This window comes from Drosophila ficusphila, unplaced genomic scaffold (assembly GCF_018152265.1).
Source record: "Drosophila ficusphila isolate 14025-0441.05 unplaced genomic scaffold, ASM1815226v1 contig_414, whole genome shotgun sequence".
Classification (NCBI taxonomy): domain Eukaryota; kingdom Metazoa; phylum Arthropoda; class Insecta; order Diptera; family Drosophilidae; genus Drosophila; species Drosophila ficusphila.
In genome coordinates this window covers 6,622,681-6,642,303 of record NW_025064328.1, presented here as the reverse complement: position 1 = coordinate 6,642,303, position 19,623 = coordinate 6,622,681, and the positions used below count along the sequence as shown (strand labels likewise).

The 19,623-nt window shown below is 44.6% G+C and overlaps 1 protein-coding gene across 1 annotated transcript in view; it reads left to right on the top strand.

The window, feature by feature from the left end:
- Positions 1-19,623, top strand: part of LOC108086771 (zinc finger protein 423 homolog) — a 36,668-nt gene continuing 17,045 nt past the window's right edge. Inside the window, exons 1-3 of the mRNA XM_043208259.1 lie at positions 1-192; positions 6,546-6,926; positions 14,149-14,307. Coding sequence (XP_043064194.1) covers positions 150-192; positions 6,546-6,926; positions 14,149-14,307 — 583 coding nt within the window. The 5' untranslated portion in view covers positions 1-149. The remainder of the gene's footprint in view (positions 193-6,545; positions 6,927-14,148; positions 14,308-19,623) is intronic.

Below are 19,623 nucleotides of genomic sequence, written 5' to 3'. Positions count from 1 at the left end.
GGCGCAAGGATACTCGCTCCGTTTGCCAGGACTCCGCCAGTCGTCTAAATAGAAACCAAAACAAATCGCTTTGGCGCGAAACGGAAGCCGGAAGTTGTGGAGTATAGTAATAGAACTCGGAATCAGTGATTTAACCAGCCAACCTGGCCATGTCCCGACGCAAACAGGCCAAGCCGCGCGCCTGTCTCAAACGTAAGTTGGGGTGCCAGTCGGCGGTGGTCAGTGGTCAGTGGTCAATGGTCGCAGGACCCCAATCCCCAGTGGCCCTCCACTGACATGGTCTCCATTTCCATATCCTGAGTGTGTCCCAGTGTGTTACTGTGTGTTACTGTGTGTGCCTTAGTGACTGTGTGTGTGTGCATCTGATTGATTTGCTTTGATAAACCCCTGAAGGGGGTGGACACAACATTACTCTGCCAAACTTTGCTCGCGGGACCGCAAAATGTGACAAATGCAAATGGCCTCGGCCTGCGATGGCCGGCTGCTATTGGGCTACGGCCATCGCCTCCCCTCCACTTTTGGGGCACCACTCGCTTCAGCTCCCCAGCTCGACTCTCGACTCTCAGCCAGACCCGGACCCAAACTCAACTCAAACCCGATCCCAAAGCCGAACAGAACCGGCTGCAGCCCAGCAGCTTGCAGGCATTGGCCAATCCCCAGGGACCAACACACCTAACTGTCAGTGATAGAGAGCGACCAAAACGAGGGGAGAAACGAGGAGGAGGAGTGGGGGTTGGGGAGTGGGGAGAAGGCCAAAGTGGATGAGGGAACCTGGAGAGTGGGGATATGGGGAATACGGGGAATGGGGACAGGGACAGGGACAGGTGTACTGGGGCCAGGAGACCCCCGAAACCCAAACAAACCCCAGCATGAGGTTGAAACATTGAGTGTTCTGGTGAACCAACAAGTAAATGGACAACAACATGGCCAACACGGCGAATGAGCTATACGCTTTCTCAAACAATTTCATTAAATCATATACATATTATATAATTCTCCAGAAATCAGTGTTCACTGTTATGTTCAATTATTTATTTGAATTAAAAACCAAATATAAATACAAGTATTTTTGTATAATCTTCAAACAAAAAGTAATCATTTTTGAATTACCATCTTTCTCAATTGGATTGGATAGTATTATATTTATTCTTGTTGTAATACAACTTAAGCCGTAGTAAATTCAAAGTTATAGAATCTTCCTTTTTTTATTCAGTTAAACGAAGAAAGAGTATTTCAAGCTTTTTGCAAAATATGTAAGAGATATTAATATAACATGTTTTAACTATTCCCTTAGAAGGGCAAAAAAGCGGTTTGGCCAGAACTGCGTTTACATTTTGGATATGTTTTTTTTGGATTCGAGTGCAGTTTCAGTTTTGGGTTTTCCGAAACGGATTCGGTTCCATTTTCCGTTCTGCGGCGTTCAGACGAAGCCAAGGCAACCAAAGTGCCGTTAATTTTTAATACAATTTCAAATTGTGTCAGTGTAAATAACAGGCAGAGGAGCGGAGAAGCAGCGGTGGCAGCAACAACAATGATAACAAATAAAATTGACAATAAATCCAATGCACACATGTGCATGTGGTGTTCGGGGGTGGGGAGAAGTGGGTGGTGGGATGGGTGGCTGGGTGGCCAGCTGAGGGGATCTGAAGCCCCCAAGGACAACTGGCGCACACACAAATTTACACACACAAACACACATACAGTTACATGGACACACTTACACAGAGACAGAGAGAGATATCCTCATGCTGGGGCATGAAAATTTCCCCAACGTATAAAAAAGCGAACTTTGGCTTGCTCTTTTTCGTGCCCTCTCTGTCGCACCAATGCGATTCAGCGAGGGGCGCGCGAAAAAAGCACAAAACACAGAAAACCCATTGCCATGTATTTCTCAGGGGAGTCGGCAGCGGCTCTCTGGCCAATCCCCAAGAGAAAAGCGACGGGCAACGAGGCAACAGCAGCAACAACAACAGTAGCAACAACAACAGCAGCAGCAGCAACAACAGTAGCAACAACAGCAGCAACATCCAGCGGCAACAGCAGCAACAAACATGCGCCATTTCCCTGGGGAGTTTTCATTTGTTGACGGCGTTGCCAGCCAGTTTGCATGTACATATCTCTAGGTATAGTCGCATATATATACATATATATATGTATGTATGTTTGTATGTATGTGGAGCATATAGGTAGCGCAATCACAATCATATGCGCAGCTATTTTTATTGACAACCCTCAAGAACCCACACAATGGCTAATGGGCTGTCATCTTTCCAAAAAAAAATAAAAGTCATGAAAATATACATTTTCTGCTTTGATTTGCCCCAAACTATTTGGACACCTTTTCGCATTAAACAGTGAATGTCATAAGTTGCTGACCTTGAACAACAAAAAATTATACAAGGAATGTAAAAACAGAAAAAGAAAGAATTAGTAGGATAGGTAAACTGTAAGCAAAGATTTACCTACATTACTCTTTTAGGTTTATCTTGGTAATAACTTTTACCTCTTAGCCATTTCCTATTAAGCCTTATATTGATCAGCTTTTATTTCAAGAACTTGCATTGATTAACCAAATAAATATCACCAGTTCTCAATTATATTTCGTTGAACGGTTTGTGCATATTTTTAGCAGACACTGTCTGCCGTAAAATGCTTTAAAATGCCGGCTTCTGCTGGGGAATTCCCAAAGCTGGGCGAAAGGCTTAGGATTCCAGCTGCCATAAGTTGTCGTTGCCTTCTGGCTCCTTTCGCCACCCCTTCCCCCACCCCTTCTCTCCCCATTTCTATCCCCTCTGCTATCCTTTTTACCCCTCCGTTTCACCTCATCGTCAACGTGAGCGCGAGTCCTTGGTGTATTGGCAAAATATTTGCCATTGCACGGCAAAATCGCGCCAAAAATAGCAATAGCAACAGCCAAAGCAGCAGGATTCGGGGCGGAATAAGGATCTCAGGATCAGGATCCAGGAGCTGGAGAGCTGGAGGACTGGAGAGCAGCAGTGGGAATCCGCTTGGGGCATAGGCCACCATGTGATGTGCAATGGCTTCTGCCGGCACATAATGTGCGATATTGGCTGCGTCTAACGGTAACTAGTTTGGTAAATAGAATTTGCTCCAGGCGATGGCAATGAGTGGGTGGTTGGTTGGGTGGTTCGGTGGTTGGGTGGCTAGATAGTGGGTGGTTCGAGGGTCGTGAGGCGTCTGGGGGATTTGCCAGGCGGCAACAACACTGCAAACGACATCAGTGGCACTCGTGGTGGTGGTGGTGGCATTCTGACAGCTCTGCGGATTCCTTAACACTCACACATGAGCGGCAGCAGTAGTTTGTTTCCAGCTTAAAGGTTCTTCTTGGGGAGCGAAAGTCACTACTGTAAAAATTAGCAAAACAAAAGGGGTGGCTCATAAATAAATTAGCTAGTTATAATTTAAGATAAGGTTTATGATAGAGGTTCATTTAACTTGATGAAAAGTAAAGGGTCTAAAGGATATAACTTACATAATTATTATAATTGTCTTTAAAAAGATTCGCAAGGAAAATCACTTTCATAAAGTTTACTTCAGTTTATTGATTAACCATTTTTTTATAGGTTTATCTGCAATCATAATAATCTTCAAAACAATATACAATTTTAAGTTAAAGCTCACCACCTTTAGTGATTACCTGAACTGTTTTCAGCAACGCCAAACGATCTCTTTGGCCATGTTTCCTCGGGTGGCAGCTTCTGACATTTATCTCTTGTTCCTGCAACTATTGATAAAATTTATTGTTGGCGCTTTTAACAACACCTTCGGGTTTGTTATTTCATTATTTTTTTAATACCACACACACACCCACACACTCTGGTTCGAGCCATTATAAAAGTTGCAAGCGCGCTTTGTTTTGGCCAACACCCCATGCCCCGTGCCCCACCCTCTGCCATCCCAATCCCAACCCCCAATGCTCCCGATCCCCACCCACAGCTGCTCACTGGTGCCCTCTACACACGCTTAGTAGCCGTTTGGGAGCTGGAAAAGTGGCAAGCGTTGGGGCATTTGGCGGGAAAGGCGGGAAATGGCAGTGGCAACGGATTGATGGGTCAAAGGGGACGACGCTTATTATTACGTTTACAAATAAGTGTGCATCTGTGTGAGTGTGTGTGTGTGTGTGTGCACCTTTTTGTTGGTGGTGCTGCTGGTAAGGGGAAAGGGGGAGTGGGGGAATGGGGGGCGTGGATGTTTGAGTAAAACGCTTAAAAACATGCCATTGCCGAAAAACAAGTAAGAAACACTCACACATGCGGGCCCCCAATCGCACACACACTCTCACACACACACACCACTTATTCCCCCACACTCAGACACCAACACAAGGAGAAGGAGGAGGGGTGGGGGGAGGTTGGAGGGGAGGGGGAGAGATGGCAACCCAGCGACCGAGTGCGAAATGCACTCTGGGGGGCTTTAAACAAAAATGAAAATCGCTTGCATACATATGGGCGCTTACACACACACAGCAGCGAGCTCAACGCACACACACACATGCAGAGGGAGAAAAGTTTTTGTTTTCAATTTAATTTGCTGGTTAAAAAATATTGCAAAAATTAAGAAAGCATAAATCGCTTATAATAATAATTACTTTCCTCATTTAATATTATATTATTTTCGTAAAAAATATGTTTAAATTGTTTTTAAAATAGGAAATTGGTATTATATTATATACATTTCAATTTGCGTTGGGTCATAATGTTATTTAAATTTAACACAACATCAAAGTTACAATTACTCAACAAATTTTTCATTTCTCAAAGACTTGGTATCTTTTTATTTTTTTTTAATTTGTGACTTTATAAAAGAAACTCTGTATTTATTTGTGTCAGTGTACCCATATCCTTTTTGGCTTGCACAAAAAGAACTTGACTTGCTGCTTGCGTTGTTGCTGCCACTGTTGTTGTTGCGGTGCTTCGACAATTTTAACGACCATAACTGGTTCTCACCCTGTTCGCTTCACCCGCCCACCGCCCGCCACCCACCGCCCCTTCGCCGCCGCCACGCGCATTTATTTTAAAATACGCGGCACTTCCGCCGCAAACGGCACACAGTTGCCCCACAGTCCCGCCGCCCCACCCACTTTTCCATGCAGCACCCAAACCCACCGAACATCCGCACCACCCCGCCTCCAAGTGGCTGCCGCATTCGACTCCTTTATATGGAAATAATAACCAAATGTTCTTGCCCCACCAACCCACCGATCCACCGCCTTGCCACCTCCCCTTTTGGTGACCATACCCATGCATAATGTTCATTTCCATGGCGATTCCTTGCGGTGTGATTCCGGCTTGTCCTTTCGGCCATATATTTTAAGTCCTTACCTTCCTCGCGGTCACCAATACGAAATGGTCACGCGCTGCCTCCAGACTCCTGGCTTCGAAAAATGGCTCCTTCCATTCGGAATTGGGGGAATGTGGGGGATGTTGTAACTGCGAGGTGACTTTCTTCTTGACCAACAAAATCATTCGCTATCATCTTTGAATAAGAAATATATTAAAAAATATTTGTAGACTACTGAATCTTAATTAATTATTAGGTTAACAAAAGTAAATCAGTCAATAAAAAATTATCTATTTCAAAATTGTTTTATACTTTAGTTTTTTTGCAATTAATGCTGTTAAATTAGTTAAAACCCAGTTTAATTAGTTTCTTGCAAAGTTTCTTTAAAGTTTGACATAAAACTTTACCCAGCCTATCCAGTAAATAATACCCTCACCTGTGGCTGCCCCAGTTATCCAGACTCCTGGCTCCTCTACTCCAAAAAACATTCGTCTTGCCCACTCTCGGCCATCACAGGCAGCTGGAGAAATGTATGAAAAATTCAATTTAATTGCGCAATTACACATGTTACACATTTCCATTTGCCGGAGTTGTTCTTCTGGCAGTTGTTCTTCCCGCTTCCGTTGTTGTTGCACCCTTGCAATTACTTTCGAGGCAGAGAACTCGGTTTGCTCTTCTGCTTTTTTTTTTTTTTTTTGGAGGGGGGCTAAAACGACACCCAAAAGGCGCCGGGCAGAGGCCATCGATCAGGTGGCGGCTTTGCCGGAATAGCCATCCAAGGAGTCTGAGTTTTGAGCTATTGGCAAGGTAAGGGGAACAATAAAACACGGAGCGTGTAAATAGAATTTTTGGCCCGATGGCCGCCCGGGGAGTGCTTTGGCATAATCTGCATGAGCCCGAAAGCATAGCACCCGATGTCTACTCCAACTTCCGACAGGTAGCAATTTGTGCGAGTGTTCGAAGTGTTATCAATTGATTAGCTTCAATTTAAATGGGAGCTGAGAAAATAATTTATCAAATTACTCAAAAATATCTTCGTAAAACTACAACAATACTTCCGAGGCCTATAAGTATGCCTAAAAATATTTAACCGCAATTGGAATTACCGAAAGCCAACAAGAAGTGTTTTTGTTGCATACTTTTGGTCTCCTGTAATAATTGTTGAAAGAACTCAACAACTACTACTTTTGGTAATCGAATAAGGGGACACATTTCTCATTATATATACGCATTTATTTTTGCAGTTGGCGAGAAGGAGGACGAGGAGAACACTGGGCTGCTGGAGCCCAAAGAGGAGCTGCTCAGCGGCGACGAGGACAACGAGGATAATGAGGACGAGGACGAGGAGCTGGCCGATGGAGAGTCGGCCGAGGGAGGGGAGCAGCAGCCCCATCCCCAGCCCCAGCTCGAGCCCAATGAATCACAGCAACAAAGCTGGCCAACAGCTGATGAGCCAGCGGTCCCAGCTGCAGTGGCAAAAGAAGAAGAAGACGGACCAGAAGAACTACAACACCCACGGGATGGGGTAGTTGCATCTGATGCTGCTGCTGCTGCTGCTTCTGCTTCTGGTGGTGGTGCTTCTGGTGATGCTGCTGCCAATGCCAACGGACACTGCAAGTCCTCTGGTAAGTTTGACTTCAATTTGCATATTTTATTGCCTCTAGCCAAAAGATATATCTGTGTATATATCTGGCGTACAAGCACACCGATATACCGGCGCATATCCGTATATCCGAATGTAAACTAACCATCTTCTACTCAAGTCCATCGACGTCGTCTTGGGCTTCTCCCCCGGGTCGTTCACATGTCCGGCTAATAACTCTCGACAGTCTCATAAATAGCAAATGTAAGGTTTTTGCTCTCGCCTGTTGTTGTGTCCTGTGGCATGGAGTTGACCCATCCAAGGCACACATCCGCATCCTGTGGCTCCCCTGGCCACTGGACACGTGAGTCCTCGGCCCTCAGGTTTCGGTTTGGTCTATTTTGGTGTCTTCACGGTGACGGTTTAAAAGTGTGGAATGCTCTTGTAAATTGGATAAGGTTAATCACATTGAAAGAGGCAAACAGGGTGCTTCTGGGTAATTGGGAATAATTGGAAAATGAGAATTGCTTCTACATAGATTGAACATTAAAAGCTTAAGTATTATAGTAAAACAGTTAAGCTATGTTTCGTATTTGAGAATTGATTTACTATTACAAACAATTTTATATTATTCGCTAGTAATTTCCAAAAAATCTTTAACTGTTTTACAAAAACAGTATTCTAAAAAATCTGAAAAATGTTTCTTAGAATTGGTTAAGGATATTTTCCAATCTGCGCTAAAAAGTAGGCAACATATACAACAAGCCAGGGTTCAATGCATTACAGACCCTGTATATCTGGATTATCCCCATTGGAGCCGCTGCCTGGTCACATCAACTTTGATGTGTCCATGAGGCCCCATACACACACACGCACACACATCTGTATCGCAGTATGCTCCACTGAGTGTGTGTGTGTGTGTGCCCCATGTATTCGGTATTCCTGTGCGTCATTGGATTATGGCACTTGGGTGTAAAGCCATCGATTCCAATGACCAAAGCGCTGGCTGGCCGTTATGGTCGCTGCTGTCTGACAATAATAAAACAAGCTTCATGTTTTAAATGGAACGTAAACACACATGCCTCTGTATTGGTAATACCCACACATACGCTGCTCCAAGCACACACACACACACACCGATACGTGTCTGTTCATTATTTGTTGCTCTTTTCTGTGTGTGTGTTTCTGGCCAGGCCGGGTGGCCAATTCCCGCGGGTCAAGACGACGGCATGGAGAACATCATCATCAACTAGAACCTAGTCGGGTGCCCTGCGCCACCCCCTATATACAGTCAAACTTCTCTTAATCGAACCGTTGGTTTCGTAAACAACTTAAAAACTGATTTGGATTTATTTAGAAGACTTCAATAGATTTCCCCTATTGCAAACTTTGGACTAAAACTTGAACCCCCTCCGCAAGGGTATAAAAATCATTTGAACATGTATGCCTTCTAAGCTTTTGCTGAATATTTCCATTTCCTTTAAAAGCTTGTGCAATTTATGGGAATAAAAAAAGCATCGTTTGCAAACAATTAAAAACTCCCCTAGAAAAAACAAATTTTAATTCTTGTTGACCAAGTTCGAGTTATTAAAGTTGGACTGTATTTGGCATGCCAATTCGATTGGGAAGGTCTGGGTGCCCTGGATTATTGTTGCCGGCTACCTGGGAGCTCCAGCCTCCCCTCTCTGTATGTGTGTGTGCTTTAGAGTCTGTGTGTGTGTGTGAGGCTTTAACCTCACTGCGAACTCTTCGGGACTAACGGCACTACGGAGGACCAAACTTTATCACCACTGCGCGCCTGCACTCTCTGTCCCTTTCGCTCGCACGCGCATATTATATGACAAGTACACGCTGCTGCACTGCGTCCGTTTACTGCTGCTGTTGCTGCTTTTTCAGCTTTTGGAGCTTGCGGAGCTGGTGGAGCTTGTATAGGTCTCGGCGCTCGTGGAGCTCCGCTCGTCCTGCGAGGCCCTCTGGTGGGTTGTATAATGTTCTAAGGGGAAATCGAGAGGCTGTGATAAGTTTGGGGATCCGAAAATTGTCTTTCTGCTCCGTGCTGTTGCCGGCGCTCTTGCGCTGCCAGCGGGAAACCCGGCGAGAATGAATTGGCCCTTTTGTGCGCATCACCAGCACCACGGTGGCCCAACTTGAGGGTCTCCAAACAGTGGGGCTAAGTCGAAACAAAGTAGGTTAGTGGTGGGACATAAATCAAGAAAATAGTAGTAGGCAATCAAATGGCAAAAGGAAGTGTTAGCAAAAATATTTTATTTACTTCAACAGTATGTATATCAAATATTTTAGAGTTTAAAATAATATATAATAATATTTAAAATATATTTCCTGCATATAATATTGTTTTCGTAGATAAAAATAAGTTTATCTATTCGAGACAAGGTTAATTTAATATATTTATGGTTAATTACTCACTCTAAACTTTTGTAAAACCGCTTGCTTAAGCCCTAATTAATCTCCCACTTATCATACAACTTTCCAACATACACCCACACCACTGTTCTCCCGCTAAATTGTCACACGCACACCATTGCACTCTCACCCACTGCCACACACACACACTCAAACCCACACACGTGTGCCCCCTTCTCGCTCACTCGCTAGATTCTAATATGAATTCAGCTGCTTATAGATTATATTTGTGTAAAGTTTTATGTTGCAATATTTTCGGTTGACGGCGGTTGCACGGGGAGAAAGTGGAATTCGCTGGGAGCGAAGGAGGAGCCTCGACGACGACGACATTTCCTTTGGGAGCAACCTTGGTGCGAATAAAAATTATACATTGCCATATAAGCGGGCGAGACGAAGTACAGTAGACAACAAAGAGATGGGACGCCGGCTCCCCGAAGGATCCAAGGTGTCTCTGTCTCTCTCCCACATCCACTCGTGTGTCTGTATGTGTGTGTGGGTTTGTGTCTGTGTGAGTGTGTGTGTGAGCCTAACTTTTGCCAGCGTGTTTATTGGTATGTTCATTGGGGAGCATCTTGAGACCGAAGGGGAAGGCGGGCGACAGCTTCTTGTTGCATAGCGAAGTTGCTCATTTTGCCATTATTATTCCACTGTGTATTGAAAAATGAAACAAAAGTGAGTTATCGTCTCCGTCGCTTTGACTCTTTCACCCGACTCCTCCTTCTAATCCTTCTAGTTCAGAGACACACATATGAAAGGTGGCCAAAAAATAAGTAGCTGTGCAATAAACATTAAAATCTCCTATGATTAAAACTGCATATCAAATAAGAATTTATATAAGTTCTAAAATTTCAAAGATAAAATGGAGTTGCTTTTTTTTCTCAGTATTAAATTTCTCAGATTTTATTTAAAATTTGATGAGAAAACTTCGTTTGCCTACCGTGGCTTTGATTACAAAGCCCAGGGAGCTCTGTACTTATTATCGATTGCGGTAGTGCTGATCGATAAATTTACAAATTGCAGACATGGCGATGTTGATGACGATGACCATGACCAATTCGGTCCAATTCCCCGTGCATACATAATTCATTTATCACTTCATAATTGCATCAGAGACATATTCGAGTCCCACTTTCCCGTAGGTACTTCTCCCTGCACCACCCGCCTGCCCATCTCCCCCCGCCCCCTCGCCTCGCCCACCGATCCCCCCGCCACTTCTGTTCGATTACATGCACGTCGACGGCTGCCTTTATTATTTCGCCTTTTTTGCAATAATTTTCAAACAGAAACACACAAAAAGCATTTGCGCAACAATTCCCCAAGGAAATGGCGACGACGATGGCAACGGAGCCAAGGCAAAGGAGCGCTGGCTCTTGCCAAGGAAAAGGGGGAGTGGTGCAGAGTGGAGTGGAGGGGTTTTGGGATCGGAATGGGGATTGGGATTGGGAGTCCGTGGAGTGGAGGGAGCAAGCGAATCGAATTAAGAGCCACCACACGGTAGGTGGTCCCACTTCGCAGTGGAGCAGAGCGGAGCGCCCGCTTCAGTCTTTCTCCCGTGGGATTGGCGCAGTCCGAGTTGAGTTGGACTCCCATCTCCCACTCTCCGTACTCCTTCCCCCTTTTGTCCCATTCCTTTGTCCCACCACGGCGATGTTGCTGCTGTTGTTGTTGATGTTGACAGTGGTGGCGGGAGTTCGCCCGAGGGGTTCGCCATAAAGTAACGACACTCAAATAAATTTGATTGGACTAACGGAGGACCACAAATCACGGGTTGGGAATTATAAGCAGAACGTTACTGTTGTATCTTGCTATGCAGAAACCAAATACTAAATATAAGTATTTGGGTGAGTTTGGGTAATGTAAAATATGTAAAATATGAACAGTTGAGAATTATAAGCTCACCTGAAAATCTTTTAAGGTTTTTAATTAATCAATTGAAATAATTATAAAAATTGTAGAAATTTTGAGGCCACATTATACCATTAAGCACCCCCTTCCCTGGGGAGATCCCCCAACTACGCCACTGATATTACGGTACTCTTCTGGACTTTGTCCGCTCATTTCGCTGCTCTTGTTGTTGTTATTCTCGTAGGCGGCGGCGCTTTGGGAAATCTGAGCGAGTGCAACTTGCAGCGGCCTGCAGCGCTCCCAAAGTGCCCCACTGCATATGTGTGTGATTGTGTGTGCAAGGGGGCGGGCCAGAGTGGGTGGGCGTGACCGAACAACTTCACAATAATCAGCAGCTGCACCACAAAGCCCCGAAAGTCGTAAAAATGGCCGCAAGATGACGCTAGTCGGATATGCAAATTTCGTTCGATTTATGGTCGCCACACTCACACACATAAAGAGATATCCTGCCACACACACATACTCGCACACACTCAAACACGGATAGCTGGTTCATTAACATGATTCGCGAAAGATGCGAGAGAGTCATAAAATTAGCCAGGCAGCAGCAGTCGATGGCTGCCGCTGATGATGATGATGAATGCATTGCAGAACCTTTTCGTCTCCTCTCTCTATCTCTCTTTTTCGGGATCCCCTGCGCTGCCACACCCCCTAACCCCCGCCCCCTGTCCCCTATACCGCCTCCATTGGGGTAGTGTCGAAAAATTTGCAAAACTCAAAGCAACAATTCGACGAAAGCCAATTTTGCGTCATACGAAGTCGAAAAAGCAGAGCAGCGACCGGAGATGCATATGTGTGTCTGCTTGTGTGTGTGTGTGTGTAGCGAAAGGCGGCGGGGGCGTGGCATATGACTCCCCACAGAGCGAGTGTTGAATAATCATCGGGCATCATCAGAGAGACGGCGATACAGCGGGAAAAGGAAGTGGGAGTTGGAGCAAGGGAGTCGCGTCAAAGTCATCATCATTCCTACAAAAACTTTTCACTTTTAAAAAGAAAGATCAAAAACTATTTAAAATATCATAGAAGTAGTTAAAAAGTTACAAAAAAAAACTATTTTAGCAACTCATATATATTCCATATAATAAATGGTGGTCAGTTTCTATCATAAACTAGTTCAAATAAAACACACATATATGTTTTCAATTTATTTTTAACCACAGTCGAATAACTTCAAATAAAACACATAAAGAAATTTCCGATTTATTTTTAACCCCAGTAGAAAAAAAACCCTAGACTTACTAAGAATTTCTCGTAGTGTACGTGGAGAAATCAACCAGGCGCGAGATGCGTTTTTGGCATGTTAAAAACTTGTCCCGTGCTGTTGCTCCCGGTCCAAGGTCCGTCCGCCAGATGGAGCCAGTCAACCAGTCAGCCAGCCAGCACGTGCAACTCTCACACCATTACACACTCTGCCCTCAACACTATTGCACACACAAGCAAGCAAACACACACACACACACAGAGACTCGCAGAGAGAAATTCGTAAAATTTTGTTTCCGCTGATGAAGTATTCCCCAGCTGCAGGACAAGGATTATTGGACGTGTGGCGGTCCAGCCGAGCTTCACTGGTAGCTTAGAGTCCTGCCACGCCCCCTTTTTCGCCACCACCTAAACCACCCACCTCTCACACATTCCGTGTGCTTTATGTGTGTGCCGGCATGCAAAGTGGCATAAAAGCAGATCCACAGCCACAGAACCACATCATCCAAACGTCGCCGAAACGACGAGCCATCAAGGAAATTCTCAAGCGCTTAGAATGTTGCAGGACCTCTCGCCACAGTCTCTCCTCCTCCCCCTCTCTATCCCCCTCCCTCTCACTATCATCATCTATCTATCTTTTTTCGCGGCACTACAGTGCCCACGAAATTTCATTTTGTCATTAGAAACTAGTAAAAGCCAAAAACGCGAAAGTAGCTGGAGCAGTGAAAGCCTGATGGTCGATGGCTTGATGAGTTCATGTCGAAGGGTTTCGCATCTGTTGGGGTTTTACGATGGCGGCGAAAGATTGGAATGTGGAGGTGTAGTGGAAAGTGGGGGAAGGGGGATCACTGTCAATCTGATTTTGGGTCGGTGATAACTAGTTTATAGGCAAAGATGTTGGGGGTTTAACTAAAAGGATTTTAATTGGGGGTTTCTATTGACATTGAAAAAATTTAAGATAGACAATCGAAGACTCCTAGAAACGAATATATTTCTATATAAATATCTATCAGTATCTAATCGCTATTTGTTCTATTACCCCTCACCACTTCGAACAACTAATGTCTTGACATTTCACATATCCTTTTCATATCTACCAATACACCGATGCCCACTGTCCTTCAGGTAGCGCAACCCCATTAGCATATCCCTCAGGAACCGCTTCTTGGTTTAGTTGGCAAGACCCAAGTCAGGAATTCACTCACGTGAGACATTGGCCGCCCAACTACCCACCGAGAGGCACGTCAAACGTTGCGTATGAGTAATGCCAAGTTGTGCGGCACTGTAGACAAACTTTGCTCCCTGCTCCCCAATTAAACCCCTGCTGTCCAGAAGCTGCGGAGCACGTGCTGCTGCCAACAGCTGTTCCTTGGCGTTGAGAGACCAAAACAAGGAGCTCTCTTGGCCAGGACATCCGCTCTTCCAGTTGCTCTTAGCCAGGACATGCGCAGTTCTCAAGAGCTGCTCTTTCCTTCTCTTAACTCTCAGGGATTGGGGGATTTGGCAGAGGTGGGAGAGAAAGTAGTACATCGGGGTCTTACTTGCTGGGGGGTATGGAATTATGGGACCCTGGGGCTTAGCATAATCAAAATTCCTTGCACTTGGGGATCCGGAAAGGGCATCCTGCCGCTCCATCCCCCCAAAGCTATTTCCATCCAAGACGTCGAGGTCAAGTCCCAGCTGCATTTGCTCCTTGCAATCGAGGCTAAAATAAGCTCTTCCTTTTCTCGCTGCAGGCCAAGACGATGCGGATGCGGATGCGGATCCCGAGGCGGAGGCGGAAGTGGAGGAGCCTGAACCAGAGGATTTGGATCTGGATGAGGAGCTGCTCAGTCTCAGCGGGGACGAGGACTACGACGACGAGGAGCTGCAGAGCCTGGACAGCTTCTACTCAGGTGAGAGACACATTCGGCTGTGCGGCTGTGGTACTCCCACTTTTCAAACAGATCCTAACCAACAATAAACACAGCATGCGTGCTGGTGTCATAACCATTGAAATTGCCGTTGAGGGTGTTATCCTGCCGGCGGAGATGGCACTCCAGGGTGCTCTACACCTGTGCCGCGGGTGTCGTTTCCATATGCTGCGGTCCTGTGGCTGCCGGGCAGCCTAACTACGTTTTAAAAACCCCAAACAGCAATCAACACCAAGCAGAGGAAGTCGGGACAAGAGTATCCTACTCCCATTTCTGTTTGGTATCCCCTTTTCCCCCCTTTTCCCCTCTCTCGTTTCCTCACGCATCCTGGCTGGCATTTACGAGCTGTCGAATCGACTGAGGGACAGAGACGGAGATCCCAGAAACGGAGACCCGACAGCATCATGAGCTACGGCCACGACATGACCTCTCCTCCTCCTCCCACTCCTCCCTCTCCTCATTCCCTCCTCCTTCTCCTCCTCAAAAGCAACCAACCATCCTACCAAACTCCCATCTTTTCCCACTCTTGGCCACATTTCTCTCTAGTGCCATTTCGAATGCTTTTTCTGTGTTATTTGTTTCGTTTTGCGGCGACGGCTGACTCGCTTCCCTGGCTGCTATTTTTTCACAGCTTCCTTCTTGTGCTCTTTGTTTTTGTTTTTGTTCCTTTCCCCTCCCCCCTCCCCCCGAATAACGACGTCCTTGCCGGCGGCAGCATCCTGAAACGGGCTGCCCATTTGCCGCCCCCTTTCATTCATTCATTCATGCACACAACTCAGACTTCACTTCACTCGACTCTACTCCTTTCCCCCGCCCTCGAAACGGACTTTGCCCGGCTGCTAACTTGTCTGGGTTATCCTTTCAAAACACTTAAAGAAACTACTACCAGAAGAACCAATAATGGTAAAATTTAAATATATAAATTTAAAAAATGTAATATATAAAAAATCAGACATTAAAAGGTACCATGAATTCCGAATCAAGCAGCGCTGCCGACACACGTCAAAATAGCTACTTAACTGGAATTTAAAAATATTTTATTTTACAAAACTGCAAGAAGGCTCTTGATGAGATTCGGTGGTGCCGTGGACAGAAAAACCAAAAGCAAAGCAAGAGGATCTCAAATTTTTCTTTTGCGCACTCTTCGTGTGCTAATTGGACTTTGTCTAGTGCAGACGTACAACTACAAATACTCATCTGTAGACGGTCACCATTCACTCCGCGCGCTGCCGCGCAAGAGGGGTAATGGATGGAAATCTTCATTCTAACTCTCAACCTAGCGGTAAGCAGTTTGATTATAAAAAAATGTTCCAAATAGCTGGTAAAACACCTTCGGAGATAAGGGAAGAGATCATCAGTTTACAACGCCCACTGTGCTCAAAATCTGCGAGCACTAGTACTATAACCTCAATGCTGGCTACAGCATCAGATGCGGAAATCAGCAGTGTTTGCTCTTCCGCGAGTATGGATAAAACTAATGTTTATTACTCCCAACGCTCATCTGGTAATTCATCCCCATTACCCAGAGGTGGGGCTGCAATTGTCTCTCCAACTCTTGGTGATAATTCAAAAATTTCTTCAACTCCGTTTTCTGATGCTGCTACCAAGTTGAAGCTAAGCCAAAGCCATCTGTCGTACAAGAGGAAGAAGCAACTTTCATATACTCCTTACCCTAAGAAGGTGCACAAAGAAAAGTTATCTGGATCACCCTCAGCATCAACCAGCAAGGCAAGCTCTAGTAATAGGTTTGCCTTACTAGACATGGAGGTGGACCTAGACAGTGACAGACCTGTTGAGGAAAGAAGTAATCTTTCCTTGGCAGATGCCCAAACAGATTTAAATGATGATATGGAAACAATTGTCTCAGATAATGAATTTGAACAAAATAATTCTAATGGCAAGAATAATCCCAACAATAATTTAAAACCACCACAAATTGTTCTAAGTTTTGTCAACCTTAACGATCTATTTGATGTTATTTCGGGGATCACTAGTCTAGATAACGTTATCGTTAAAGTAAATCAGGGATCTACAGCAAGAATATTTTCCAAGGACTCTAAAACTTATAGAGACATTGTTGATCATTTTGATGAAATGGAAATTGAATTCCATACGTACCAAATGAAGGAAGATAAACCACACAGAATAGTAGTTAAAGGGCTTCATCATAGCACATTAACTAGCGAAATTGTTGCCAATTTTAAAACCTTAGGTTTTGAAGCTCTTCAGGTGCATAACCCAAGATCTAGGTCTGACCCAGATGAGAAACTCAACATATTTTTTATCAATATTAAGCCATGTGCTAAAATTAATGCCATATATGATATAGTAACTCTTTGCCGCCAACGAGTGCGAATAGAAAGGATGCGTAAAAGATCTGAAATAGCTCAATGTATTCGTTGCCAAGAATTTGGACATACAGCGAAGTACTGCCGCCGGCATCCTAATTGTGCTCGCTGTGGAGAAGATCACCATACAAAGCAATGTGTTCGTCCCCAAGATCAACCGCCTACATGTATGCACTGTAGAGGGAATCATACAGCAAGCTACAAGGGTTGCCAATCTTATCAAGAATACCTTAGGCGATCGATGAGTTCAAAAAAACAATCAACGCGACAACATCCACAACAAAAACGTCAGCAACAACAGCCAATCCGAGAGCAGCAATCTCAGCAAATGCCTAACTCTTCTGCCAGCAATAATATAGGCTTATCTTATGCCTCTATTGTAAGAAATGGAATTGGTCATGCCCAGCGCCGTCTACATGATCTCCAAGCGCAGCCGCAAGTACAAAATTCGAAGAATACTCAACAACAACAATATGTGCTTGACGTTCAGTCTATATTGGAGCAACAGCAACAGCAATTTATGAAATGGCAACAACAACTTCAGCAACAGCAGCAGCAGCAATTCTTTTTGTGGTTACAACAACAGCAGCAGGAACAACAAAAGCAAAACAAACAGAACAGCCTTCGACTTGAAAGACTTGAAAATATGGTTTTCGAAATGGCCAATTCTATTAAGCAGTGGACTGGGGGCAAATCAGTGCTTCACAACAACGTTTCAGCCTCAAAATGAATACACTCAAAATCCTTATCTGGAATGTCAATGGCATTTCAGGTAAAGCCAGAGAAGTGGAATTCTTTGCGCACAACAACAACATTGATATTATACTTTTAAGTGAAATTAGGCTCAATCGAGGTGAAGTTGTCAAAATTTTCGGATATTCCTTCTATCCAGCATATAAACCTTCACGACATAATCAAGGAATGGGTGGGGCGGCGGTATTGGTAAGAAGCTCTCTCAGTCATTTCCCACAACGTATTATAGAAACGAAAAGCATTCAATTGTCTTCCATTAAAGTTGCGACCGGCTTAGGACTCGTGGATGTAAGCGCAATATACTGTCCTCCAGGCCAAAGAATTGTAGAAAGACATTTCACTGATATACTCTCTTCTTGTGGTCAGAGGTACATAGTTGGTGGTGACTGGAATGCTAGACATTGGATGTGGGGTGACACCTACAATTCACCCAGAGGCCGTGAGCTGGTTGAATCGATTTCAGCCAGAGGGTCCAAAATACTTGCCACTGGTTCACCAACGAGATACCCATATGTTCCTAGCCACACTGCTACTTGCATCGATTTTGCTTTATACCACGGAATTATGGATTCTCAAATCAATATCTGCCAAAACTGGGACTTGGAGTCTGATCACATTGCCCTTATTGTTAATCTACTAACAAATGGTTCCAATATCACCCGAAGCCCTCGGTTAATAACAAGTCGGACTGATCTCACTTCTTTCAAACAAATTCTTGATAACTCCTTTCAACTAAATTCTGCTCTGGACTCACGACAAGACATTGAGAATGCAGTTGACACTCTAACTAATAATATTTATATGGCTGCTTCTGCTTCGACGCCTTTGGAACCGGATTATCGTCCTATCAATTATGGTGTTGTTCTCACAAGGGAAGCCAAGGTGCTAATTGTAACAAAAAGGCGCCTTCGAAGAAGAGCAATTCGTTCTCAAGATCCTGAAGACCGTATTTTGTGGTACAGAGCTGCAATGCAACTTCGAACCCTTTTAAGGAGACTTCGAAGCGATTTTTTTGAGCATAAATTGTCTTCCATGGACTACACGGTGGATGCAAATTATTCACTGTGGAAATGTACAAAATCGCTTAAGCGCCAGCCCCTTAGACAGGTTCCTGTTCGGTGTCCCAGTGGTGAGCTCGCAAAAAATGAAGTGGAGCAGGCCAATGCTTTCGGTCTACATCTAGAAGAACGCTTCACTCCGTATAGCTTTGCATCGACAGTTCAGGTTAGCGAGACCCATCAAACTCTGGAGACGCCTCTGCAGATGTCGTTGCCAATAAAGCCTATAAGGATTGAAGAAATATCTGAAGTTATCCAGTCCTTACCGAAAAATAAGGCTCCAGGAATTGATAGAATTTGCAACGTAACGTTGAAGGCCTTGCCCATAAAAGCGATTCTATTTATAGCTTTAATATTTAATGCTATTATTAGGACTCAAGTGTTCCCAAAGCAATGGAAATTAGCAGCAATTCAGATGATCCACAAGCCAGGTAAGCCAGAGGCTGATCCTGAGTCTTACCGTCCGATAAGCCTCTTATCGTCCCTGTCCAAGTTGTGGGAGAGACTCATTGCCAATCGAATAGCAGTTATCATGAATCGAGACAATATCTTGCCAGACCACCAATTTGGTTTTCGAAGAGGACACGGCACTGTGGAACAAGTGCATAGATTGGTGAAACATATTTTGCAGGCCTTTGATGACAAAGAGTATTCCAACGCAGTTTTCATTGATATGCAGCAAGCCTTCGATAAGGTGTGGCATGTTGGACTTTTGCTTAAAATCAAAAACCTCCTACCTGCCCCCTACTATGGTCTTCTGAGATCCTACCTAGAAGAACGGGAGTTCAAGGTCAGAGTTAGGGACAGATACTCTGATAACTATAGAATGAGAGCAGGAGTACCTCAGGGCAGTGTGCTTGGGCCGCTGCTTTACTCTTTATATACAGTGGATATACCAAGCCCAAACAGACATCACATGATAGATCCTTCCAAAGCTTTGATTGCTACATATGCAGATGACATTGCAGTCATCTACAATTCCAGATGTCGGAGGGAAGCAGCAAATGGAATACAAGAATACCTTAAGGATCTTTCTGCTTGGTGTAAACGTTGGAATATGAGAATCAATCCGCAAAAAACTACGAACCCCTGCTTTACACTGAAGAGACTTGTATCTAACACCCCTGAAATCCAGCTAG